The sequence below is a fragment of the Macaca thibetana genome, chromosome 12, assembly GCF_024542745.1.
Source record: "Macaca thibetana thibetana isolate TM-01 chromosome 12, ASM2454274v1, whole genome shotgun sequence".
NCBI lineage: Eukaryota > Metazoa > Chordata > Mammalia > Primates > Cercopithecidae > Macaca > Macaca thibetana.
This window is the reverse complement of record NC_065589.1, coordinates 10,839,956-10,867,440: the sequence shown is the minus strand read 5'-3', so window position 1 is coordinate 10,867,440 and position 27,485 is coordinate 10,839,956. Positions and strand designations below refer to the sequence as shown.

At 42.1% G+C, this 27,485-nt stretch overlaps 2 protein-coding genes and 1 non-coding gene across 4 annotated transcripts in view; 1 reads left to right on the top strand and 2 right to left on the bottom strand.

Annotated features, from left to right (window-relative positions):
• Nucleotides 1-27,178, bottom strand: part of PDE6D (phosphodiesterase 6D) — a 55,191-nt gene extending 28,013 nt beyond the window's left edge. Inside the window, exon 1 of one of the 2 annotated variants that reach the window (XM_050751196.1) lies at nucleotides 26,934-27,178. In XM_050751196.1, the coding sequence (XP_050607153.1) occupies nucleotides 26,934-26,983 (50 nt within the window). In that variant the 5' untranslated portion in view covers nucleotides 26,984-27,178. The remainder of the gene's footprint in view (nucleotides 1-26,933) is intronic. The other variant, XM_050751197.1, reaches the window with a different exon arrangement.
• Nucleotides 1-27,485, bottom strand: part of NCL (nucleolin) — a 405,499-nt gene that overhangs the window by 310,404 nt on the left and 67,610 nt on the right. The gene's annotated exons all lie outside the window — the stretch shown is intronic.
• Nucleotides 2,509-2,618, top strand: LOC126933237 (U6 spliceosomal RNA). The gene has a single exon (XR_007718481.1). It is a non-coding gene; the product is annotated as a U6 spliceosomal RNA (small nuclear RNA).

The following is a 27,485-nucleotide window of genomic DNA, read 5'->3' as shown; positions in this document are numbered from 1 at the left end:
TAGCCAAAGTCAATGGGGCCATAGTCTCAGGTTAAGGCACAAACTCAGATCAAACACTACTCAAAGGAACCTACATCCTTTAGGTACCAATAGGTACAACTTCTGAAGACTTTAGGTCATGACGTGCCTTGTAATCTTTCTTCTCAAGAATGCTAAGTTTAAAAGCTCAGTTAGAATTCAACTCTGTAAATAAAATATTAGGCCTAGGCCCGGTGTGGTGGCTCACACCTGTAATCCCAGCACTTTGGGAAGCTGAGGCGGGTGGATCACCTGAGGTCGGGAGTTTGAGACCAGCCTGACCAACATGGAGAAACCCCGTCTCTACTAAAAATACAAAATCAGCTGGTGGCGCATGCCTGTAATCCCAGCTACTCAGGAGGCTGAGGCAGGAGAACCACTTGAATCTGGGAGGCAGAGGTTGCAGTGAGCCGAGATCGTGCCATTGCACTCCAGCCTGGGCAACAAGAGCAAAACTCCATCTCAAAAAAAAAACCAAAAAAAAAAAACCAAAAAAAACATATATAAAGCCTATTTCTCTGAAAATAAAACCTGTGCATTTCTGAAACTTTTATATACAGATTCTGGTAGAGAAATGTTTAAAAGAGGTAAAAATATGACGACAGAGCTTTTCTCCTGCAGAATAAGCCACTGTGTATCTTTATAAAAGTTCCCTAATTAAAGAACATCTCTCTTTCCTTTTCATCATAAAGAGACCATTAGCAAAATTACTCTCTTCCCCTATAATGCAAGCAGACTGGGGCAAGAACAGAACAGTTTTGGGGGCAGATCATTTCTTTTGTTGAAGTTGTTGGAGTGATATTTATTCCCAAAGGTTTGGGAAAGAAGATATACTTGACTTTATTTGATTACAACATAGCTTGGCCATCATACACCACTGAGGTTTACAAGATGTTGCTCTAAGGATTTTCCAGCTTTCCATATCATAATGTACACATTAATGCAGAGGAAACTCAAACTGTAAAGATATACTGGTGTCTTGAAGTACAATTCCAACCAAATCAATGGTTCCTTTATTTATTAAAGACAGGGTCTCACTCTGTCGCCCAGGCTGGAGTGCAATGGCACAAATGAAGCTCACTGCAGCTTTGAACTCCTGGGTGCCAGCGATTCTTCCCACCTCAGCTTCTTGGGAAGCTAGGACCACGGGTGAAACTACTACACCCAGCTTGTTTTTTTTTTGTTTTGTTTTGTTTTTTTGAGAGACAGGGTCTCCCTCCGTTGTTCTAGGCTGATCTCTTATCTCCTGGCCTCAAGTGATCCACCTACCTTGGCCTCCCAAAGTGTTGAGATTATAGGCATGAGCCACCACACCTGGCCCTAAACCAAAGATTTAAAGAGAAAGTTTAGAAATATAATTCCAGCCACAGGTTGCAATCCAAACATCATTAAGAATTCCCTGTGGTGAAGCATCTTCTGAGAAAGTGAAGTCAAGCTTGTGTGTTAGGTTTAAGTGCTCAAAAAAAAAAAAAAAAAAAAAGATAGTATTCAATTTACTATTGTTGTAAAAGCCTTAGAGAAGGGCTGATCTAACCTCACTTCCAGATATCTTTTCTTTTTTTGAGACAGGGTCTCACTCCCATTGCCCAGGTTGGAGTACAGTGGTACGATCACAGCTCACTGCAACCTCAACTTCCTAGGCTCAGGTGATCCTCCCACCTCAGCCTCCTAAGTATGTGGGACTACAGATGTGCACCACCACACCTGGCTAATTTTTTATATATTTAGTAGAGACAGGGTTTCGCCATGTTGCCCAGGCTGGTTTTGAACTCCTGGGCTCAAGCAACTCGGCCTCCCAACAGACATCTCCTTTTAAACATGTCCCCTCCTGTGGACCAGGACAATTTCCAAACACTGAAAGTTTCAAGAATTAAACAATTTATTTTTTTTCTTTAGATGGAGTTTTGCTTTTGTTGCCCAGGCTCCTGGAGTACAAATGGCATGATCTAGGCTCACTGCAACCTCCGCCTCCCAGGTTCAAGCAATTCTCCTGCCTCAGCCTCCCCAGTAGGTGGCATTATGGGGGCGTGCGACCACGCCCAGCTAATTTTTGTATTTTTAGTAGAGACAGGGTTTCATCATCTTGGCCAGGCTAGTCTCGAACTCCTGACCTCAGGTGATCTGCCCGCCTCAGCCTCCCAAAGTACTGGGGTTACAGGTGTGAGCCACTGCTCCTGGCTAAACAGTCAATTTCTTAAAAACCTCATATCAGTATGTAAATAAAATTAAGGTAAAAATTCAGTTATCCTGAATTTTTGTGAATCCTGTGGTGAAATTCAGATTCACTTTAAACAATATAAAAGCCTAATTAATAATGTTTAATGGTATGTTCATAATGTATTGATATGTGAACAGGAAGAATCTTTTTTAATTAAAAAGCAGTTTACAAAACATGTATAATGTGATCACAGTTATTAAAAATTATATTTACACATATATTTCCTTTACCAAAGGAATGACTGTTATAGAAAGTTTGGAAAATAGAGGACAGTGCTTGCTTGGGCAGCACATACACTAAAATTGGAATGATACAGAGAAGATAAGCATGGCCCCTTAAAAAAAAGAAAACAAAGGACAAAACAGAAATAACTGTAATCTTATAACCCAGAGATTACTGGGTTTAATATTTTGATGTATATATTTCTAATTTTTTTTTTTTTTTTTGAGACGGAGTCTTGCTCTGTCGCCCAGGCTGGAGTGCAGTAGCCGGATCTCAGCTCACTGCAGGCTCTGCCTCCTGGGTTTAGGCCATTCTCCTGCCTCCGCCTCCCAAATAGCTGGGACTACAGGCGCCCGCCACCTCGCCCGGCTAGTTTTTTGTACTTTTTAGTACAGACAGGGTTTCACCATGTTAGCCAGGATGGTCTCGATCTCCCGACCTCGTGATAAGCCAGTCTAGGCCTCCCAAAGTGCTGGGATTACAGGCTTGAGCCACCGTGCCCAGCCATATTTCTAATTTTTAATGCAAATATGCTTCTCCCCAATAAATGTAACTGTAAAGGAGTTTTTTAGTTATTAGCTTTGCCTATCTACCTACCTACCTACCTGTCTGTCTGTCTAAAACGGCATCTTAGATAGACAGACAGATAGGTAGGTAGACAGTGCAGTAGTGCACATGGCTTACTGTAGCTTCAAACTGTTGGGTTCGAGGGATCCTCCTGGCTTGGCCTCCTGAGTAGCTAGGACTACAGGCACCCCCAGCTAATTTTTTTTTTTTTTTTGTAGAGACAAGGTCTCACTATGTTGCCTAGGCAGGTCTCAAACTCCTGGGCTCAAGTGATGCCCCTACCTTGGCCTCCCAAAGTGCTGGGATTACAGGCACGAGCCACTGCATCTGGCCACATCAACTTATATATACCTTGTATTCTAAGAAGCTAGGGCAAATTATAAGAATCACATACAATAGTGGTTCTCAGCCTTGGCTGACTATCAGAATCACTTGGGGGGAACTTCTAAAACTCCTGATTCCCGGACCTGACCTTTCAGACCAATTAGAATCTCTGGAGATGGAACCCAGGCATCACTATTTTTCAGAGTTCCCCAAGTGATTCCACTGAAGCCAGGGTGGAGAACCACTACTTGACAAAGTGTCCCCTAATCCCTGACCCTTGAGCAAAAGATGATTTACAACAGGGATTTCTTAAATTTTTATTTGCATACCAATCATCTGGAGATCTTGTTAAAACACAGATTCTGGTTCAGTAGGTTGGGTTGGGACCTGAGATTCCGCATTTCTAACCAGCTCCCAGATGGTGGCAATGCTACTGCCCCGGGACCATCCTTTGAGTAGTTTTAGGCTACTAGAAAAGAAAACTCTCATAAAGAGTGAAAAGAAAAAAATTATAGCCACTAAAGCCCATACTCTACACCAGCACACAGGGAGGGGTGGTCCACAATAGATGAACAGAGGGTTAAGGCTGGGAATTAAAAGATGTTTCTAGGCCAGGCATGGTGGCTCATGCTTGTAGTCCCAGCACTTTGGGAGGCTGAGGCAGGAAGACTGCTTGAGGCCAGGAGTTCGAGACCAGCCTGGGTAACATAGGGAGACCTCATCTCTATTAAAAAAAATAAAAATAAAAAAAATTAGCTGCACATGATGGTGCATGCCTGTAGTCCCAGCTACTCGGGAAACTGAGGTGGGAGGATTGCATGAGCCCAGTTGTCAAGGCTGCAGTGAGCTGGGTTCATGCCACTGCATTCCAGCCTAGGCGACACAGTGAGACCCTGTCTCAAAATGAAAAAAAAAAAAAAAAAAAAAAAAAAAAGCAATTTTAAAGGGAAAAAAAGGGAAAAAGATATTTCTAGGAAATAAGATTTTGGAGATTGGAAAGGTTTGGAACAACACATTTTTTAGGGCGAAAAACAGCCATTGGAGCTTATGTATTCGTGTGTACAAAGGAAAGCAAGCAAACATGGGGGAGAAGAGGAGTAGGCAGTGAGAGAAAAAGATCAAATGTCTAAAAAATTGTTATGGAAAAAATAAACCCTTGGCTACAGTGCTGGAAAGGGATAGAGAAGCACTATAAAGGGATCTGTGGAATCTACTTCTCTGCCAAAAACATGTTTGGGAAGCAGAAAAGCTAATAAACTGAAGTTGGTGTAGATTAATAACCAACTTCCATCAACTCCCTCCTGGGGACATGAAGAGACCCCAGGAGTATAAGTCTCCCCTGGCAGTGCTTTAGGAACTAACAACAAACAGTGAATTACTGCCCAAATGCTTCTCTTTGTAAGCAATGAGAATGGCAAGAAGCTCAAACATGGCATCCCTTTGCAGATTCTTGGCAATATCCTTCTGGGAATTTCTAAACTTACAGGCAGGCTAGAGATATAGCCCCCAAAACAGGGGGAAAAAGTGTTTTTCTCCTGAGGGCCTTCTCGTAGAAATGAGAAATGTTTAGTATTTCTTAGAACAATAAGGTAAACATTTAATGTAAAGATATTCATAAGTCACTACCAGACTTTCATACCTTCAAAATAATTTCTAAGAACAATAAAACAGGAAAACCTTCATGTAAATTAGCTGGAGCAATTATTTGAATCAGCTGGTATACTTTATCAGCTAGTCCTTATCAAAGGGGTCACATCCAAGTAAATTTCTGTTTAAATCAATACAAGAAAGTAAGGGAAAGACTTTACCAAGATATGGAAAGAATTCTGTTGTCACATGATTTGTGTTACACATCACTTAGGTATACGAAACTCTGGCAGAAATGTATGCAGTCTTCACATTCAGTATCTATTTACTGTACAATGATGATGGCTAAGATGTACTGAGTACTAGATACTGTCCTAATAATTTAGATATTATTCACGTATAAATTAATCCACATAACCCTATGAAATAGGTATTATTATTATAGCTCTTACATGGATGAGGAATCTGTGGTTTGAGGATGGTAAGTTTTTGCTTCATTTCATTGCTCAAAGGTCACAAAGCCAATAAGTGGTCAAGTTGGTTTTTGACTGCCTGATTCTAACATCCATGATTTTTAACTTTATATGACACCTCCAACTATCCTGCATAACCAATTTGTACCAGGGAGAGACTGAGGGATATAAGATGAATAAGTCATGATCCCTACACTTATGGTACAAGACAAGTAGTTCCTCTAGGACATGAGATTAGAAAGGCATTTCCAAATGCTCCAGGATACAAGATGCCAGATCAGATTATGCTACTAGTGTATTCCACAGGTCAAAACCCCTATACTTTTGGGGCCCTTGATTTTTAAACTTTTTAATATACCCTTAGTGGTTAAAAGGCATACTTATAAAAAGGACATGCTGCAAGCCTACTGACACTATTTTCTAGCTCAGGCAAGTTTTCCAGAAATTACTGAACCACATCAATTTATATAATAAAGGGGATAAAGCTATAACAATGTCCAGCTAATGGATCTAATATCAGTTGAGAGAATGATCTCTTCCATATTCAAGTGATAGAGTGTTGCCTGATAACTTGGTCCATGAATACATTAGAATGGAGACAGAAATGAGTCTAAGACTAAGTTTGTGGTCTCTCTTCTGAGACCATTTCTATAAAATCTCCAAAGGCTAAAGGGAAATCACATTCATTGTATTAGCCCAACAACGGCTATAAATCAATACTTCTTAACCTATGGTTCATAATCAATGCAGACAGATAAAGTCTTAACTATTTTGCATTTCTCAGGGCTAGCTTTCTAACAGTCTTGTTTAACTTAACTGCAGACAGTATAAGGCCAGGGCAAAGGTGAACAATATTTCCAGCCTTATCTGGCATTTAGCTATATTCATAGTTTAAAGGTAGTCCTCAAAGAAAGAAGAGGCGGGGTAAAAGAGCTAATATTTGAGTACCCACTTTCAATATATATGTCACGTGCTGTGCTAACAGCCCCTCTTTTTTATTTTTCAATCTTATTTAATACTCATACCCACATAAAATAGTGGTGCTCCCAGCAGTCAAGTATCTTTCTCAGGAATTCACAGCTGCTAAATAATATAGCTAACATTCAGGCAGAGGTCTGTTCACACTACATACCCTTGGGAACAGAAAGGCTCCAGGGAACTGCAGAGTCCTGGGTGCCTTTGTGACGACATTCTTCCAGGGCTAGAAGAGCTGAGAGAACTGATGAGAGTGTGAAAAAGACAAGCAGACTCCCTCAAACATACCATGGAAATGGCCCTTTTGCCCTTCCTAACAATGTTCTCTTGGGGATATGCTTAGTAGAGAAGGAAGATGATGTATTGAGTTATTGACTTTGTACTGATCCACATTGAAAACAAAATTCCATTTACAACAAAACTTCCCTGTTGTAACTTGCACTTAAATATTGTGAGCTTGCCGGGCGTGGTGGCTCAAGCCTGTAATCCCAGCACTTTGGGAGGCCGAGGCAGGTGGATCACGAGGTCAGGAGATTGAGACCATCCTGGCTAACATGGTGAAACCCCGTCTCTACTAAAAATACAAAAAAAAAAAAAACTAGCCGGGTGTGGTGGCGGGCGCCTGTTGTCCCAGCTACTCGGAGGCTGAGGCGGGAGAATGGCGTGAACCCGGGAGGCGAAGCTTGCAGTGAGCCGAGATCGCACCACTGCACTCCAGCCTGGGCGACACAGCGAGACTCCGTCTCAAAAAAAAAAAAAAAAAGTTGTGAGCTTAAATATTTCAAAATAATGATCTCCATTGAGTATAGCTATATGTGTGGCTATTAAAAAGTAGACCTCCTCTTTTCTATTCCTTGAATGAAACCATGATATATTTTTTTTACTCTGAAGCAGACTCAAGGACTAACTTTTTTTTTTTCCTTTTTAGACACAGTCTTGCTCTGTTGCCCAGGCTGGAGTGCAATAGTGTAATCTCGGCTCACTGCAACCTCTGCCTCCTGGGTTCAAGTGATTCTCCTGCCTCAGCCTCCTGAATAGCTGGGATTACAGGTGGGCACCACCATGCCCAGCTAATTTTTGTATTTTTAGTAGGGACAAGGTTTCACCCTGTTGGCCAGGCTGGTCTCGAATTCCTGACCTCAAGTGATTCACCTGCCTTGGCCTCTCAAAGTGCCGGGATTACAGGTGTGAGCCACCGCGCCTGGCCTAACAATTTGGTTTTAAGAACTGAAGACTTGTAGTGTTGTAAGCAACCCAAACTTATCTTAATGGACACAGAAGGCTTGTTTCAAAGTTTTTCATAAAAATATTTCTTACCCTATTCAGCTAATCTTCTGAGAGGACACAGAGGAAACAAGAAAATCTCAGACAGAGATCTTAGGTGCAGTGGCTCACACCTGTAATCCCAGCACTTTGGGAGGCCAAGCTAGGAGGATCACCTGAGCCCAGGAGTTCAAGACCAGACTGCAAAACGTAGTGAGACCTCATCTCTACTAAAAAAAAAAAAAAAAAAAAGAAAAAAGAAAATCGCAGGCAGAGAAAGCATTTGGCGGTATGGTCCGTACCGCAACATGGAAAAATGCACTGGTTCTAAGAGCAGTTGTCAATATTTGAAATTAATCCTAGCTGACTGTAGATCTGCTCATGAGAGCTAGTTTAAATAAATGGGTTGACATCTTTGTGCAGTCATTTAGAGCAAGTTTTACATATTCAGCATGATCAAAACTATATTTTGCATAAATTCAGACAGGGGATTTATTAGTATTTATCTGTCTTGCTAGGGAGCCAAAGGAACAGTATTCACAGTGAATGATGACAAAAAGTTTGTTTTATGTGGAGGACAGCATTATTGCAGTAATCTTGAGTTTCTCACTTAATCATTTCCCTACAACTCTCCAAAGAGAGCTTCTATTCTCCTTTTTTCCTTGCCTACTACTATAATCATTCCAATTGTCTCATTCACATATTTATTGCACAAACATGTATTGAGGTACTGTGTATCGGGTGCAAATATTGGGGATTCCACAGCTGTACCACTCAGAATGTGGCCCACAGACTGGTCCTGGTCTGTAAATCCATTTGCTACCAGCCTGTGACACGTGTTTAAAGTTTTTAGTAACAATACAGCAGAATAATTTATTTGTTGATTTCAATAATAATTTTTAAAAACTTTTATGTCATTTTTTAAAACCTTTTTTTTTTTTTTTTTTAGAGACAGGGTCTCACTCTGTTGCCTAGGCTGGGGTGCAGTGATGTGATCACAGCTCACTGTAACCCCATACTCCTAGGCTCAAATGATCTTCCTGCTTCAGCCTCCTGAGTAGCTGGGACTACAGGCATGTGCCACCATGCCTGGATAATTTTTAATTTTTTTTTTTGGTTGAGACAGAGTCTGTGTTGCTCAGGCTGGTCCTGAATTCCTGGGCTCAAGTGATCCTCCCACTTTGGCCTCCCAAAGTGCTGGGATTACAAGCTTGAGCCACACAGGCCTGTTTTTATGTTATTTTTCTAATAATGAATCTCACTATATTTTACAAAAATATTGGTCTATGAAGGATTAGAAGTAAAAACCCAATTCTTTGCCAGCTATAGTTTAAGCAGCATTGTTCTAGGAAACAGGAAGAGTAAGATAAGACTTTTGCTCTTGACAAGGTCTTAGTCTTGTGTGAGTGTTCAATAAAAAGTCTTGCCAGGTGTAGTGGCTCAAGCTTGTAATCCCAGCACTTTAGGAGGCCAAGGTAGGAGGATCGCTTGAACCCAGGAGTTTGATACCAGCCTGGGCAATATAGTGAGACTGTGTCTCAACAACAACAACAACAAAAATTAGCTACATGTGGTGGTGTGTGCCTTTAATCCCAGCTACTTGGGAGGCTGAGGGCAAGACTGTGCCACCGCACTACAGCCTGTGCAACAGAGTGAGACCCTGCCTCCAACAACAAAAACTCTTTCCATCCCCATACACATTTTTGAGGAACACAGAAAGTTTAGGCTTTGTAAATAGGTCTGGGGAATATTACTTTTTTTCTAATGAGCTATTAATAGGTTAAAAGGACAACAGAGAAGGGTGAGATAAGAAAGGCTGTCAACAGAAAGGATAGTTTAATAAAGAACAGGAAATCAACCGGCAACCAGGAGGCCAGCAGGTATAACAAATCGCTATATGCCTCAGGTGAAGAAGTCAAGAGGGCAAATCAAGGCTTACTGGAGGAAGACACTGAGTCCAGTCTCTGCCATACATTCCATTCTCCAAAGTGTTGTTTGTTATAGCATCACCTCCTATGGCCACTTGTTTATACCTGTGTCATAGTACTTTTTGGAGAGTACCATGAATATATTAGTTTGCAAGTCAAATAAATATATTATTTATCTTTCTCTTCTCAGTGCTCAGCATGTAACTGGCACTCAAATATGTGTTGAACCACACTAAGCAATAGAGGGCAAGTTCATAAGAATTCTCTTCAGGCTGAGCAACCAGAAGAGATGCTTTAAGGGTCTAGTAGACTGCAGAAAGGGCAATTTAGGCTGGGGCGCAGTGGCAGATGCCTGTAACACCAACACTTTGGGAGGCCAAAGCAGGAAGACTGCTTGAGCCCAGGAATCCAAGACCAGCCTGGGCAACATAGTGAGATTCCATCTCTACCAAAGGAAAAAAAGAAAAAAGAAAAGACAAATTAGCCATAATTTGTGGTGCGTGTCTGTAGTCCCAGCTACTCGGAAAGCTGAGGCAGGAGGACTGCTTGAGCCCGGGATTTCAAGGCTGCAGTGAGCCATGATCTTACCACCGCACTTCAGCCTGGGTGGCAAAGCAAGATCCTATCTCCAAAAAAAAAAAAAAAAGTGGGAGGGGGGCAACTACTTAAACCTGCAACTCAGAAAGAAAAAAAAAAAGCAAAACCAACCCACGAACCAACCAAAAAACCTCCACTCTCCCTAAGGAGAACAACTAAGTCAGTCAGCTGAATTGCAAGTAACAATATATTAGAATTTAAAAACCCATTCTGCATTAAGTTTGAATTCATGACTTGACAGAGTACTCATAAATTATATATGGGCATGTGGCTCTGAGTAATTTCAAGGTAAGTATATTTTTCAGACAAAATGGCTGACTAAGCATATAATGATATATGCTAATGTCTACTATGGCAGACCAGAGCAATATGAGGCAAAGCTTCAAAATCAAGGTCACAGGCATAAAGAAAAACCTCTCCCTTCTCATTACTTTGGGGTGGAAGCAGCTGCAATGACTAGCAGTAAACAAACGGAGTTTCTATTTGGTGGTATCCTGAGCATTTTCATTACAGGGCTGTCTGTCTTTACTCTGTTTTCATAGTTTTTGGTTGTGGCTTTTTTCTTCCTGTTCTCTATCTTTTCACACTCTGCCTTTATGATCTCTCCCTTCTCAAACTCTCTCCTCCTTGTTTCCTTTCTGAACTCATTTCCTTCTCTTACTCCCACTTTCTTCATTAATTCTTAAATACCACTTAGTCAGAGCCCTCTTATGCTTCTGCCTTAGTGTTGGTTATACAGAGCATTCTGCCTTTAGTACCTTCTTAATGACCAATCCTAATTCACGGCCATTTAAATGCATTTCTCCACCCAATAATTTCCCAGTGATTTTCCCATTTATGGGGGATAAGGTGAGAAAATATAAATGGATCTCTGAGAACCCAGGTTTCAGTATCCTTGAAACATAATATGCAGCATTGTAATCAGTGGTGGTATCCCTGTGAAATAATACTCTTGTGCTGGCAAAGTTACTGTGCTTGGAAAGTATACCATCAAAATTCAAACTGGCCTGGGAAACAGTGGAGGCAAGTAATTTAGTAATGAGAAAAAGATCAGTATTATGAAACACAACACAGTCTTCTCCCTAGCAAAGTCAAACAATAAAACAAACCTCTCTTTTAGTCAGCCCATTATCCTACTGACATGTACAGTTATGTGCCTGGAACTGGTCAGAAGCAAGCTAGAAGAGACATATCCAAAGAGATTCTTAGAGGTCCCTTTGCACTTTTATTTGCTTCCCAGCACCTCCTGATTGAAGAAGAGATAATACAAGGCCTTTTCCCAAGGGCATGTTCTCAAAAGGGCCACTGTTTCTTTCAGGTTATTTGGAGGCACAGGGATATTGCCTTGAATCCTATCAAAATCTACATCCAGAGACGCCTGAATTTCACCCAGTTTTTAAAAAATGCTATAGTATTGGGAAGAAACTCAACTCCTTCAAATTATAACCCTTAAAAAAATAAAAGCTGGCTGGACAGGGTGGCTCATGCCTGTAATCCCAGCACTTTGGAAGGCCGAGAAGGGCAGATCACCTGAGGTCAGGAGTTTGAGACCAGTTTGGCCAACTGAAACACTGTCTCTACTAAAAATACAAAAATCAGTTGGGCGTGGTAGCACACGCCTGTGATCCCAGCTACTCGGGAGGCTGAGGCAGGAGATTGCTGGAATCCGGGAGGTGGAGGTTGCAGGGAGCCGAGATCACGCCACTGCACTACTCCAGCCTGGGCAACAGAGCAAGACTCCGTCTCAAAAAAAAAAAAAAAAAAAAAAAAAAAAAGCAAAGTCAAAGATGATTTTGGTTTTCCAGCTAATAAGTGTCATCTGGGGGGTTTCTTCTGTTGTCACTCCAAGAGCCACAATTAATTCCCAGAATTATGAAAAAGGGCTTTCAGGTATCTAAGCTGAAGTAAAAAACAATCACTAAGGCTCTGACTTTTCTGATATCCTGAAACATGAAATCTATAAATTTACAAAACAGACTGCAATGCTAAACCTTAAAGCAAAGGTAAATAATGATTGTAATAATGTAATAGCAAGCATAGTGAATTTGAAGAGCTATGGTTTTTAAATTGAGTTGGCATGTATTATTTCATTCAAATTTCATAACATCTCCATCAAACAGCATGCATTATCCTTGCTTTTTTTTTTGAGACGGAGTCTCACTCTGTTGCCTAGGCTGGAGTGCAGTGATGCGATCTCGGCTCACTGCAAGCTCCACCTCCCAGGTTCACGCCATTCTCTTGCCTCAGCCTCCTGAGTAGCTGGGACTACAGGCGCCCGCCACCATGCTCGGCTAATTTTTTGTATTTTTAGTAGAGACGGGGTTTCACCGTGTTAGCCAGGATGGTTTCCGTCTTCTGACCTCATGATCCATCCTACTTGGCCTCCCAAAGTGCTGGGATTATGGCGTGAGCCACGGCGCCTGGCTGTATTATCCTTGTTTTACAGCTATTAAGTGACTTGTACAAAGTTAGATGGCTTAAATAAGTGATTTCCATTATGTAATGAATTCTATCTACCCACTCAAGCTGCTCCCCTAATATCTGCTTTCTTAGGTCACCAGATTTCTTGAAAGAGTAATCTATTCTTGCTGACTTTATTTCCTCATATATTTTATTCATTTTCCAATCTTGAAAGATTATACTTTTGTTTCTTTATTCTTTTTTTTTTTTTCCAGACAGGGTCTTGCTCTGTGGCCCAGGATGGAGTGCAGTAGCCAGTGGCACAATCTTGGCTCACTGCAACCTCTGCCTCCTGGGCTCAAACGATACTCCTACCCCAGCCTCCCGAGTAGGTGGGACTACAGGCACATGCTAGCATGCCTGGCTAATTTTTGTATTTTTGGTAGAGACAGGGTTTCACTATGTTGCCCAGGCTGGTCTCAAACTCCTGAGCTCAAGGGATCCATACACCTTAGCCTCCCAAAGTGTTGGGATTACAGGTGTGAGCCACTGTACCCTGCCACTATCTATTATTGTTAAAAGATCACAATGACCTATAAGGTATCATAGGACTCTCAGCTGATTCTTAAATATCATTAATGAATAAAATTTTGATGAATTCCAAGGATTTGTTTGGTCCTTATCCTTCCTTATTCCTGACTCCAACTCACTCTTGAAATACTTTCCTTCCTCTTTGTTACTCCGTACTATCATAAAGATTAAACTAGGCACCACCTCATCTTTTAAGATCCTATTCAAGTGATAATCCTTTTGTTGTTGTTGTTGTTGTTGAGATGGAGTCTCCCTCTGTCGTACACGCTGGAGTGCGGTGGCATGATCTCGGCTCACTGCAACCTCCACCTGGGTTCAAGCGATTTTCCTGCCTCAGCCTCTCGAGTAGCTTGGATTACAAGCGTGCAACACCACACCCAGATAATTTTTGTATTTTTAGTAGAGACACGGTTTCACCATTTTGGCCAGGCTGGTTTCCAACTCCTGACTTCAAGTGATCCGCCCGCCTCGGCCTCCCAAAGTTCTGGGATTACGGGCATGAGCCACTGCGCCCAACCTCAAGTGATAATTCTTGAAGTCTTCCACAACACCCCTAGTAGTAGTCATCCTTTCTCTGAGTTTCCACAGCACTTGATACTACTAGGCACTTCACACATTGTATTCTGATTGTTATGGTCTCTTTCTCTCTCCCTTATATAAGTTATTTGGTCATGGAAACTGGTTTATCATTTTCTTTTTTTGAGACGGAGTTTCACTTTTGTTGCCCAGGCTAGAGTGCAATGGCATGATCTCAGCTCACTGCAACCTCTTCCTCCCGGGTTTAAGCGATTCTGTCTCAGCCTCCCGAGTAGCTGGGATTACAGGCACATGCTACCATGCCCGGCTCATTTTTGTATTTTTAGTGGTGACAGGGTTTCATCCTATTGGTCAGGCTGGTCTCCAACTCCTGACCTCAGGTGATCCACCCGCCTTGGCCTCCCAAAATGCTGGGATTACAGGCGTAAGCCACTGCGCCTGGCCTGGTTTATTATTTTCTATCTCTTTGGTTTAGCAGATGATATACCACGTACAGATTCTGTTAACAAATGTCTGAATGAATGGCCAGTAAGTGGCAGCACTATGACCAGAACGCAGCTCTTCTGGTTCCCTTGTCTTTGTTTCTTAGGCAGAAGATGGCTCAAAAGAAATGAAGGCTTACAGTTACATTTCTCACTTCCTATTTCATGAAAATGCTGAATCTCAGATTTAGTCCCTTTTTCTTAATCTTTATCAGTGACCTGGTGAAGAACTATACTTTTCACACAGAGTAGTCACGTAGGTAGCAGTGCCACACATGGCATAGTTATGACTATCCTACAATTTGCTCTCTTTCACACATACACACACACACATATATATACACACAGATACATACATATATACACACACAGATATGTATATATAGACATACACACACACACACATACACACACACATATATATAGTTTGTAGAGATGGGGTCTTGCTCCGTTGCCCAGGCTGGAATGAAGAGACACAATAATAGCTCACTGTAGCCTCAAATTCCTGAGCTCAAGTGGTCCTCCTGCCTCAGCCTCCTGAATAGCTGGGACCACAGATGGGACCACATTTTTTAACAGAGAATCACAGAAAAGGAAATGGTCTGTTAGATTCTTATCTCAATCCACAAATACTTAATGGACTTTTAAATAAACCCTAAATGCATAATAACACTCTGTAACAGGAATCCTCGAGTTGGTTCTATAAGCTACCCACAATATACTTTCACCTGATATTTTTCACAGATGTTTAAGGAAAAGGTTTCAGGATGAAACTGAAATAAGCTGGTCACAAGGTAGCCTTGTGTATTCTGAACAATGCCAGGAAATGTTTGCTTATCCATGTTAGTATCCAAGACTTTTTCACTTTTTTTTTTTCTATTAACGAGATTATCTGAATTGCTCATCTGAAAACAACTTCACCATGGGATAAATTTTGTGTTACTTTATTGGATAAAACTATATGGACACAATCTTGTGCTTATCAGACTTGAGTAACAACCTTCTATGTTTGATCATCACTGAAGTTGCTAATCAGACCCCTATGAGTAGCCATCTCTTGACTACAGAGGCCGATGTTTAAGAGGACTGTGCTTAAGATGAAAAAAATATGAAAACAAGAATATATCCACCTGCTGCTTAAGTATTTTCTGGAAAATGTATTTTTTTCCTCTGGTAACTCTTAATTGTTAAAAAATTCATTATCTTGGGCTTAACCCTGGCCCCTGTGTCTGGTGAATTGAGGGAAAAAAATATAGGGGACATGACCACATTAGAAGAGGATAATTTTCAACTGAAAAATAAATGTGGCTGTGACTTAAACACTGAGAAAAGGGCTGGGCATGGTGGCTTATGCCTGTTAATTCCAGCACTTTGGGAGGCAAAGGCAGTCAGATCACTTAAGCCCAAGAGTTCAAGACCAGCCTGGGCAACATGGCAAAATCTGGTCTCTAAAAAAATAACAAAAATTGGCTGGGCGTGGTGGCTCACTCCCGTAATCCCAGCACTTTGAAAAGCTGAGATGGGTGGATTGCCTGAGGTCAGGAGTTCGAGACCAGTCTGGCCAACATGGTGAAACCCCGTCTCTACTAAAAATACAAAAATTAGCCGGGTGTGGTGGCAGGTGCCTGTAATCCCAGGTACTCAGGAGGCTGAGGCAGGAGAATTGCTTGAACCTGGGAGGCGGAGGTTGCAGTGAGTTGAGATCGCGCCATTGCATTCCAGCCCGGGTGACAAGAGCGAGACTTTGTTTCAAAAAAAAAAAAAAAAAACCCCACAAAAATTAGCCAGGCATGATAGTGTGCGCCTGTAGTCCCAGTTATCTGAGAGGCTGAGGTGGGAGGATCACTTGAGCCTAGGAGGTTAAAGCTGCAGTGAGCTGAGAAATTTTTTTTTTTTTTGCACAACTTCTGCCTCTTGGGTTCAAGTGATTCTTGTGCCTCAGCCTCCCAAATAGCTTCTGTGGGGTTTGCCATGTTGGCCAGGCTGGTCTTGAACTCCTGACCTCAAGTGATCTGCCCACCTAGGCCTCCCAAAGTGCTGGGATTACAGGCATAAGACACCTCACTCAGCCAAGCTGAGAAAAATTTAAAACTCAAAATTAATAATACAACAACAAAAGAATAAATTCTCCAGAGAGGCACCATGGTATACCGTAGAAAAGATGGACTTTTAAAAGACAAAACAAGGCTTAAATTAAGGTTCTGCCTTCATTTAAGTCACTGCCTCATCGATCCTCAATTCCTTAATCTATAAAGTGAGGCTAACAATGAATAGGGTTGTTGTGATAACGCAGTAGTATATCAAAGTTCTTTAAAAACCGAAAAGCAGTATAGAATTATGAGATATTACTAGACCACCCCCTTTCTTCTTGTGGCTATATTTACAGTGTTAATTTATATTAGAGCTATTCAGGTTTCATTCTCTAAATGTTATCTAAATTCAAAGGCAATAATTGCTCTCCTTGATTCTGAATCAGTTGTATCCACAATGCACTAAACCAAACACTTCAATACTGAGTGTCTAAGAGTTGTGTCAAAAACAAAAAAGAAATAATCAGGTAACAAAAAAACGTTTTGCCTATTTTAGGTGTAGAACACATCTCAATATAAACATTTGCTGAAAAGAGTACTTGTAAAGTAAGAGAGGCTGTCACCAAATCAAAGAATTGTAGTGCTGGAAAACGATTTGAGTGTTTCTGGAGATCATCTACCGTAATACACATTTGATACATACAAAATTTCCCTCTGCAACACTCGACAGACAGGCATCCATCTGCTGCTTAAAACACTTTCTGGAAAATATCTTTTTTCAGGTAACTCTACTAATTGTTAAAAACTGGCCTAAACTCTGTCACCTGTAATTTCTTTTTTTTTTTTTTTTTTTGAGACGGAGTCTCACGCTGTTGCCCAGGCTGGAGTGCAGTGGCGCGATCTCGGCTCACTGCAAGCTCCGCCTCCCGGGTTCCCGCCATTCTCCTGCCTCAGCCTCCTGAGTAGCTGGGACTACAGGCGCCCGCCACCGCGCCCGGCTAATTTTTTGTATTTTTAGTAGAGACGGGGTTTCACTGTGGTCTCGATCTCCTGACCTTGTGATCCTCCCGCCTCGGCCTCCCAAAGTGCTGGGATTACAGGCTTGAGCCACCGCGCCCGGCCAGTCACCTGTAATTTCTACCCTCCAAATCTTGTACTTCCTCTGAGAGCTACACAGCAACATTTAATTCTTCATCCTTAGAACAGTTTTTTTTTTTTTTTTTTTAACTTTAGAAGAGAACACTCATGTCCCTTGTCCAACTCTTTTCATCTTTAGGTTAAACTTCCTTCAGTTCCCCCATTATTGAATGTATGCCATGTTTCAAGTGGCCCTCCTTTGCACCAGCTCCACTTTTCCCTGCCTCCCTTTGCTATAGACTAAACAAGCTCCCATGTGTCCTACAGTGAGACCATCACCTTCTTTGCCATAAACAGTGTGCTTTAATGCAATCCATTGAAATCTTTGTGGATACTGGACTGTAAGAAAATATATTTGCTTTTCTTCCCAGCTCCAAAATTATAAGCAGGTCAAAAGCAAGAAAGAATGCTGCTCTCAAAACTTTGACAATTTGAGTTTTATGCATTCAAGCAATTATTAGAATAGTCAGGCTGCTGGAGAAGATGGCCTTTAATATTCCTTCTTATGATGCTAGGCTTTAGCTCAGGAATAGGGAGGGATAGATCTATAAGTCAAATCCTCTCATAACATGAGGATTTGTGGATGCAGAATGCTGACAAGTGAGGCCTGGGAGGCAAAACTGAGGTCAACCCTAGTAAGAACCTAGAGCTTCCAAGCCTCAGAACCACTGCTAGTCCTTTATCAAATGTAGTGATAATTACAACTGGAATTCTTCATGAGAGTTTTACCGTGTTCTGTCCCATTTCTCCAGAAGTTACCATAATGTTTCATTATAAACCATATACACAACCCTGGGAAGAAACTTAGAAGGTCAGTAGAAGACTACATAAATATCTAATTATACTCTAACTTCCTTCCAAAAAGCAAAAGCAGGAATGCCTGTTTAAGAATCCTAAGGGCTGGGTGCGGTGGCTCACGCCTGTAATCCCAGCACTTTGGGAGGCCGAGGCGGGTGGATCACAAGGTCAGGAGATTGAGACTATCCTGGCTAACATGGTAAAACCCTGTCTCTATTAAAAATACACACACACACAAAATTAGCCGGGTGTGGTGGTGGGTGCCTGTAGTCCCAGCTACTCGGGAGGCTGAGGCAGGAGAGTGGCGTGAGCCGAGATCGCGCCGCTGCACTCCACGTTGGGCAACAGAGCGAGACTCCATCTCAAAAAAAAAAAAAAAAAAAAAAAAAAAAAAGAATCCTAAGTAAGACCAGGTATGGAGGCTCATGTCTGTAATCCTAGCACTTTGGGAAGCCAAGGTGGGCAGATCACTTGATCCCAGAAGTTCGAGAGCAGCCTGGGCAACGTAGTGAAACCCTTTCTCTACAAAGAAAAAATATGAAAATTAGCTGGGTATAGTGGTGCACAACTGTGGTCCCAGATACTCAGGAGGGTGAGGCAGAGGATCACCTGAGTCTGGGAGGTCAAGGCTGCAGTGGGCTATGATAGCACCAGCCTGGGTGACAGTGAGACCCTGTCACACACAAAAAAAAGAATCCTAAGATAATCAATAGGACATTATATTCATTTAATCCATTCAAGATAACAATCAAACTCTCAAGAGTCCATGCATGAGGAAACAAGCTACCAATCACAATCTACATGAAATTGGGCTATATGAGTGGTATATCTGGTTGCTTTCCAAGACTTTGGGTTGATAGACAAAAACTATATTATGGGAAATAATAAACCTCAAATTCATTTTTAATGTTTGGCCCAGGCAACTGTACTAGGGAATACTGACATTCAAGAGAAGTTCTACAGTCAACTTTTCTTAATAAGTCGACCATTCTTATTCTTTATTTTAAGTGAGTAAATAGAAGATGTAAAGCCAACTAGTTTTTGGTTGGAAGCAAAGTCAAGGATCAAGGTACTATGAGAAAGAAGATACAGGGATTCCAGGACCCAACTATGGGAGAAGAAATGTAAGAACACAAGTGAAAGGTGCTTTCAGAAACCTTCTGAGCCCAAACTCTTTTTACTAACCTGCCATAAATTAGAATGAGATTCATTTTCTAGACAAGATAAACACGAGGTATACATCAATGCCTATTGAATCTTTTATTCAGAGGCAAAATGGGAATACCATAGTTTTTTTCAGTAGGAAAATATAACTAGAATGAAGTCATCAGTTATATCTCAGAGAAATAAGTGGCTTTACAATCATATTAACACTATTGTCATTATTATTATTATTATTGAGATGGAGTCTCTGTTGCCCAGGCTGGAGTGCAGTGGTGTGATCTCGGCTCACTGCAACCTCCACCTCCCAGGTTCCAGCGATTCTCCTGCCTCAGCCTCCCGAGTAGCTGGGATTACAGGTGCACACCACTATGCCTGACTAATTTTGTATTTTTAGTAGAGACGGGATTTCACCATGTTGGCCAGCCTGGTCTTGAACGCCCAAACTCAGGTGATCCACCCGCCTCAGCCTCCCAAACAGCTGGGATTACAGGCATAAGCCACCATACCCAGCCTGTCATTATTATTAGTAATTATTAATAAAATGAATGGCGGCAGATATTACTATATGCCAGGCACTGAACCAAACATTTTTTTTTTTTTTTTTTGAGACGGAGTCTCGCTCTGTCGCCCGGGCTGGAGTGCAGTGGCCGGATCTCAGCTCACTGCAGCTCTGCCTCCCGGGTTTACGCCATTCTCCTGCCTCAGCCTCCCAAGTAGCTGGGACTACAGGCGCCCGCCACCTCGCCCGGCTAGTTTTTTGTATTTTTTAGTAGAGACGGGGTTTCACCGTGTTAGCCAGGATGGTCTCGATCTCCTGACCTCGTGATCCGCCCGTCTCGGCCTCCCAAAGTGCTGGGATTACAGGTTTGAGCCACCGCGCCCGGCCTGAACCAAACATTTTTTATGCAGTTTCATTTAATTCTCAAAACAACCCTCTGATGATATGAGATACAGATGCTGAGGCTCAGAGTCTAAACCTTGGAAGTGAGCCCATACTCTAAACCATCATGCTATATGCTCTACTGCAGTTATGTGTAAACATTTGATAGATACCAATTATGTTCTATAGACACTATACACACATATAAACCAAATGAGAGTGCCCTTTTCCTTCAATGTTGTGAACACTGAATATTCTTATTTATTTATTTTCTTTTTGAGACTGAGTCTCTCTCTGTCACCCAGGCTAGAGTGCAGTGGTGCAATCTCGGCTCATTGCAACCTTGGCCTCCCAGGTTCAAGTGATTCTTCTGCCTCAGACACCCTAATAGCTGGGATTACAGCTGTCCACACCATGCCCAGCTATTTTTTGTATTTTTAGTAGAGATGAGGTTTCCTCACATTGGCCAGGCTGGCCTCGAACCCCTGACCTCAAGTAATCTGCCCACCTTGGCCTCCCAAAGTGCTGGGATTACAGGTGTGAGCCACTGTGCCTGGCATCTTTTTTTTTTAAATAAATTTTTATGTATTTTTTTTTGAGACAGTTTCACTCTGTAGCCCAGGCTGGAGTGCAGTGGTGTGATCTCAGCTCACTGCAACTCCTGCCTTCTGGGTTCAAGCGATTGTCTTGCCTCTGCCTCTTGAGTAGCTGGGATTACAGGCGTGTGCCACTATGTTTGGCTAATTTTTTGTATTTTTAATAGAGAGGGGGTTTTGCTATGTTGGGCAGGCTGGTCTCAAACTCTCGGCCTCAAGTGATCTGCCCACCATGACCTCCCAAAAGTATTGGGATTACAGGCATGAACCACTGTGCCTGGCCTATTTTTTTTTTTAAATTTTATTTTCATACAGTGCCACTCTCAGGATATATATATTATCAATCTTTTAAATTTGCGTCAATTGGGAATAAAGAGATAGTCTATTATTATTATTATTTTAGACAAGGTCTCACTCTGTTACCCTGGTTGGAATGCAGTGGGGCACAATCTTGGCTCACTGCGACCTCCACCTCCCAGGCTCAGGTGATCCCCTCACCTCAGCCTCCCAGTAGCTGGGACCACAAGTATGCGCCACCACACCTGGCTAATTTTTGTGTGCGCTTTTTTTTTTTTTTTGTAGAGGCAGGCTCTTGCCATGTTGCCCAGGCTGGTCTCAAACTTCTAGGCTCAAGCTATCCGCCACCTCGGCCTCCCAAAGTGCTGGGATTACAGGCATGAGCCACTGTACCTGGCAGATAGTCTATTATTTTAACAAGGTTGAGCATTTCCTCATTTATTCATTGGTCATCTGCTTTTTTCTTCTAGGAACTGCTTGTTCATATCCTTTGTCCATTTTGAGTTAAATGCTTATCGTATTGATTTGTAGGCAGCCAAGTCATTTATATTCTGGATATTATAATATCTGAAGTATAAATAAATGAATTAAATAAATAAATGGAGACAATAAGCTAATATTTTAAAAAAGCTACATTACTACTCTATATCTTATACCAAAGAAAATTCCAGATGGATTAAAGATAATGAAATCATAAAAGCATAATTCCTTCTCATGGAAGTCTGTCAGTTTCTTGTTAATTTAATAAAGTAATATTTTTATGTTGATGAAAAAGCTATTCAAATAGGCAAAACAGTGGATACAGACCATACTAGAAAGCTAGTATAAGAGTACTGTGACAAATGCTGGGCGCGGTGGCTCACGCCTGTAATCCCAGCACTTTGGGAGGCCTGAGGTCAGGAGTTTGAGACTAGTCTGGCCAACATGGAGAAACTCCGTCTCTACTAAAAATACAAAAATTAGCCGGGCGTGGTGGTGGATGCCTGTAATCCCTGCTACTTGGGAGGCTGAGGCGGGAGAATCGCTTGAACCTGGAAGGCAGAAGTTACAGTGAGTTGACATTGCATCATTGCACTCCAGCCTGGGCAACAACAGTGAGACTCCATCTCAAAAAAAAAAAAAAAAAGAGTACTGTGACAAATCTGTCAGTGAAAATAACTGAAAGTAATTATCTTTGGAAATCATAAACATGGTAAATCTATTATTAAGTGAACAAAGTAAGTTACAAAGTGATATTTACTATTCCGTTTTTATAAAAAACACATTAAAAATTAGCTACATTAGAAGGCTATATTAAATAATACTTACAAAAGTGACTCTAGGTAGCTGGAGTTTGTAATAGGAAAATTAAATAGAATTTAAAAAAATGCATTGCTTTTGAAGATATTCCTTTTACACAGACATAAAGCTGGTTAAGCTTCTGGAAAGAAGGGACTGTAAGTCATTCATTTTTGTATCCTTCAAGTGTAGAGTGCCCTATACATAACAGTCACCCAACAGACCTTTGTTGAAGAAAAGAAACGGGAAACGTGGGATTTACAAACATCAATCTCTATGTCAGCTGCTTAAAATCAAATCCAAAATATTTGCAGGAGAATCATATTGTTCCCCAAGTAACATTTCATTCATAACATTAATTTACAATTAGGAAATGTTATGCTTTTAACAAACAAGAAAGAAATGCAAGGTTCTTAATGTGTATGAGAGCCTTGCATTTCTTGAGAGGTAGTATAGCGCCACAGTCCAGTATAGCTCTTAAACCACTATGCTATATTACCTTTTATGGATCTAGGGATCCAGGAAAATACAAATTCAAACAAGGTATCATGTGTTGTCCAAACTGGCAAAAATAAAAAAGATTGACCTAGTCAACGTGGAAAACTGAGTACTATCAACACTGTTGGTGGGAGATCATAATGGTGCTCTTTTTGTAGTGATAAACTCTTCTCACAAAAACAGATACTCTGAAAGAGGTAGGGTGAGATGGGGTGAAGGTGATATGAGAATAAAATCTTGTAAGATTTTGTTTTTGAAACAACTGATGGCAAATACAAAGGCTTATACTGAATTCACTCAGACCATGCCTGATTTATGCATCACTCTTACGGAGTATCTTTAAATTTTTTTTTTTTAGAGTTGGGGGTCTCACTATGTTGGCCAGGTTGGTCTTGAACTCCTAGCCTTGAGCCATCCTCCCACCTAGGCCTCCCAAAGTGCTGGGATTACAGGTGTGAGCACCATGCCCAGCCAAGTCCTCATGTTTCTATCTACTATGGGCATATGGCAAGCTTCTATGTGAATAAAAGGGGCATAAATATTTATAGGGACCTTAAACACACATATTATGTTAGTCACAGACCAATCCTATTGTAAACTGTACTAAATCACATCATAAAGCTATAATAATTCAACCAAATGTGTATAGGCACAAGAAGAGACAAATAGATCAATGAAAGAGAAATAATCAAAAAATAAACCTACGTCTTATGAAAATTTAGTATATGACAAGGATGGCATTTCAAAACAGTGAGGAAAAGACGGACTTAGTACTTAGTACTGGAACTACTGGCTATTCAAACAGCAGAAGTACTTAGATATCCACCCTATACCAAATGTATAAATACGTTCCAGGTGGATTAAAGAGCTAAACATTAAAAAGAGAAGAAAAGATAGGATATTTAGTTAATCTTGGGATAAGAAAGATCTTTTTAAACAAGATACAAAATGCAAAAGCCAGATGGCAAATATTAATAAACTTGAGGCCAGGCCCGGTGGCTCACGCCTATAGTCCCAGCACTTTGGGAAGCAGAGGTCAGGTGGATCACGAGGTCAGGAGTTTGAGGACAGCTTTGCCAACATGGTGAAACCCGTCTCTACTAAAAATACAAAAATTAGCCGGGCATGGTGGCATGTGCCTGTAATCCCAGCTACTCAGGAGGCTGAGGCAGGAGAATTGCTTGAACCTGGGAAGCGGAGGTTGCAGTGAGCCAAGATTGTGCCACTGCACTCCAATGTGGGCAACAGACCGAGACTTCATCTCAAACAAATAAAATAAATTTGAAATGACAATTTTAGAATTCTGTTCAACAAAAAAGGAGACAATACATTGAAAGAAAATATTTGCAAAATATATAATAGGCAAAGGATTGATATTACAATATGTAAAGAACATCTACAAATAAGAAAAATAAACAATTTAATAGTAAAATGGGCAAAAACAAAATTAACAATTTACAGAAGAAAAAGAAATGGCCAAATAGAGGAGATGTGCAACTTATCTAATAACAACAAGAATAACACTAGCTAAAGCATAATGCTTACTGTAGATCAGGTGCTTTTCTAAATGCTTTAGATATCAACTCATTTACTCTCAAAGCCCCATGCGATAGGTAGTATACTATTATTTTCTGCATTTTACAGATAAGAAAATTGAGGCAAGGTTAAAGCAGTTGCTCAGGGACACACAACTAGGAGTGCAGGGCTGGAATTCCAATGCAGGCAGTATAGCGACATAGTCCAGTATAGCTCTTAACCACTATGCTACATTACCTTTTCATGGATGTAGGGATCCCAGGAGAATACCAATTAAAACAATATATCATTTGTTATCTAAACTGGCAAACAAAAAAGACCGACCTAGTCAACGTGGAAAACTGAGTACTCTCAACACTGTTGGTGGGAGAACATAATGGTGCTCTTTTTGTAGTGATAAACTATTCTTACAGAAACAGATACTCTGAAAGAAAGTTCGGAAAATCTATTTACCCAATAAAAGGTAGACAATAGTCAGTTTCTTACTAAAACATTAATTTTACTTTTTCCTGAAGGTAGTAGCATATCTTAACATTCCTGCTTTTCTTTTCCCTCTTACTCCACAAATGCCCAATAAAGGCTACCAGAGGATGAGCACGCCACTGCTCTCATGCTAACTTTTTGATGTGGCTGCTTCCCTGGTGCTTCAGGATTTAATCAGCTCAGGTCAAGCTTTCCCCGAAAACCTGTTTCTGGATGCACTAACATCACTGAATTGGTTGATTCGCTTTTCCTTCTAGTGGGCTGACACAGATTCTGCTTTCTGAAACTCTTTTCCGTATTTGTCTCTTATCCTCTTTCTTAACAGGTTCAAGAGCCAAGACTGAAGGTGAGAAGCTCAAACTTTTCTGCTTTGTTCAAAAGCCATTAAAAAGGTATTTCTTCTTTTCAGCAATATGGTATTTCCAATCAGATGAAAACGTTGCTTCTGAAATCTCTCAGTTCTCCATAGTTTCTGGTTTACTGCTTACACAGCATGTTAAGTAACAATATTATTACATTGTTATATGTTAAGTAATAATACAAATTACTTGAGGGAAAAATAAAATTCATGTCATAGCTTTTCCAGCACTTCAGTCATCCCTATATACCTATATGATCCATTATGGAAAGAAACACAGAAAGGCACATGGAGCTCTAAAGAGGCTGCTACTAAATCACTACATGAAAGTACTGAAACTTTATCCTGAATGGTAGTATGCAAAGGTGATACAGCCTTTAGGTTTTTTTAAAAGCCTAGATCAATTTTCACTTGAAAAATCTCACTTGTACATCCAAAACTTGCTTTTTGCACTGTGGTCTAAAATGTATTACCAACTTGGTTTCTGATTATAGCAAAGCAATTAAATTTTGCAAGGGTGACATGGACATTGTGAAAACACAACAGAATATCAAGAAAACAGTGCTTTACTAAACCTCCAAGGGAGGAGTCCTAAAGCGGTGACTACCTTTTCACTGAGGGAGCAATTTAAGAACGTTCCGTACTATAGATTACAGACAGGATGTATGCAGAGATTAAAGCCGGCAGGAGAATGGAAAATTTGATTATACAAGTTTGCATTTTTTCATCTGCATCATATGGTGACAGACTAACACACTCCACGAAAACACAAAGCTTCCTTACCACATTAAGGAGAGGTTGCAAGAGCGGCATCACAACAGGCCCGAGGCAATGATTTCTCTACCCCACTATCCTACCGTGGCCCCAGCGACATCACACTATTGCTGGACAGCTCCACCACAGCTAGGCATTAACCGCACCAACAGAAGCGAGCAAAGACACCTCGGCTAGGAGCCCCAGCGCGAGGCACCCCACACCTAAGCCTATGGTCCTCGTGTTGCTGGAAAGGAAACTGAGGCGCTGAGGGGGAAGCAGTGACCAATGCCTCAGAAGACCAAGAGTGTTAAGACGAGGTTGATCTTGGACTTCTCTTTCCCCACCTCCCCCAACTACTCTAGCCCTGGAAGAAGCCACAAGTTTGGAAGAGAAGTTGTGGAAACCAGACGGGGGTGGGGTGCGGTGCGGTGGGGGCCCTGAGAGAGTTTTAAAAGCACTGGTATTTGTCCCACACAAAGTCGCCCGCTCCAAGTCACTGTTCCCCGCTCCTCGGGTAGGCTTATAGCCAAAGAGGCTTCTAGACTTTAAGATCAGCCCACCGCGCCCCCTCAGCCCTTCCCTGCGGGCCGCAGCCCCCTCCCGGCCTCTGGGTCCCGGCCGGGGATTGGAACCCAGCCGGTCTCTCCGACAGCGTTTGCGACGCCCGACACCTCTCGCAGCCCAGTACCCCAAGCTCTTCCGTCCCCACCCGCCACCCCCTGGGGCTCCCGTCAACGTCCCCTTCCTCCCTCAGGACGCCCCTGGGGGCGCTTCTCGCGCCTGGTCCCGCCGGGTGCACGGCACGCTTTTCCTTTCCTCTCCCCTCCCGCAGCCCTTCTTCCGCGGGGTCCACCTGGCGCGGCCCCCGCCCCGGCCAGTCTCCTCAGTGAGCGGCCGCCTCCCAAGTCCTCCCGGCCCCGCCCCGCTCCCGGGCGGATACAGTTTGAAGCCCCTCAGGATCTCCCTGGCCCGCTCGTCCTTGGCTGACATGATGCGGCGCTCGCCGCCCGCGGCTTTCTCACTCTGGTCGGCGGAGCCTCGCAGACGGTGCCCAGGAGCCGAGGATGGAGCCGCAGCCCGGCTTGGAGACCTCGGGCGAGCAGCCGCAGCGGCCAGACCAGGACCGGCCTCTCTCTCCCCTCAGCTCCCGCTCCTGATCCCTTCTCCTTCCCCCTAGCCTCGCAGTGCCCCCCTGGAACCAATGGAAAGCCAGCTTTGGCGATTGGCATCCCAACCAGCCAGTAGGAGCGCGCTGCGCCTTCGCAGGGGGACTGTTAACGTCAATGGGAAGGGCCCTCCCCGGGAAGTCCCATAGGACACAATATTCATCTGGTGTTATTGCCTAGAGTTTGTCCCAGCGGAGTGTTGGCTTCGGATCTGCAGAGGCTTTAGGGACCTGCTCCCGCAGCTGAGCACACTAGCCATTCGAGACGGCAGGTGGTTGCACTGTGCTACGCGACAGAGACTACATTTCCCAGCATTCCAGCGGCGC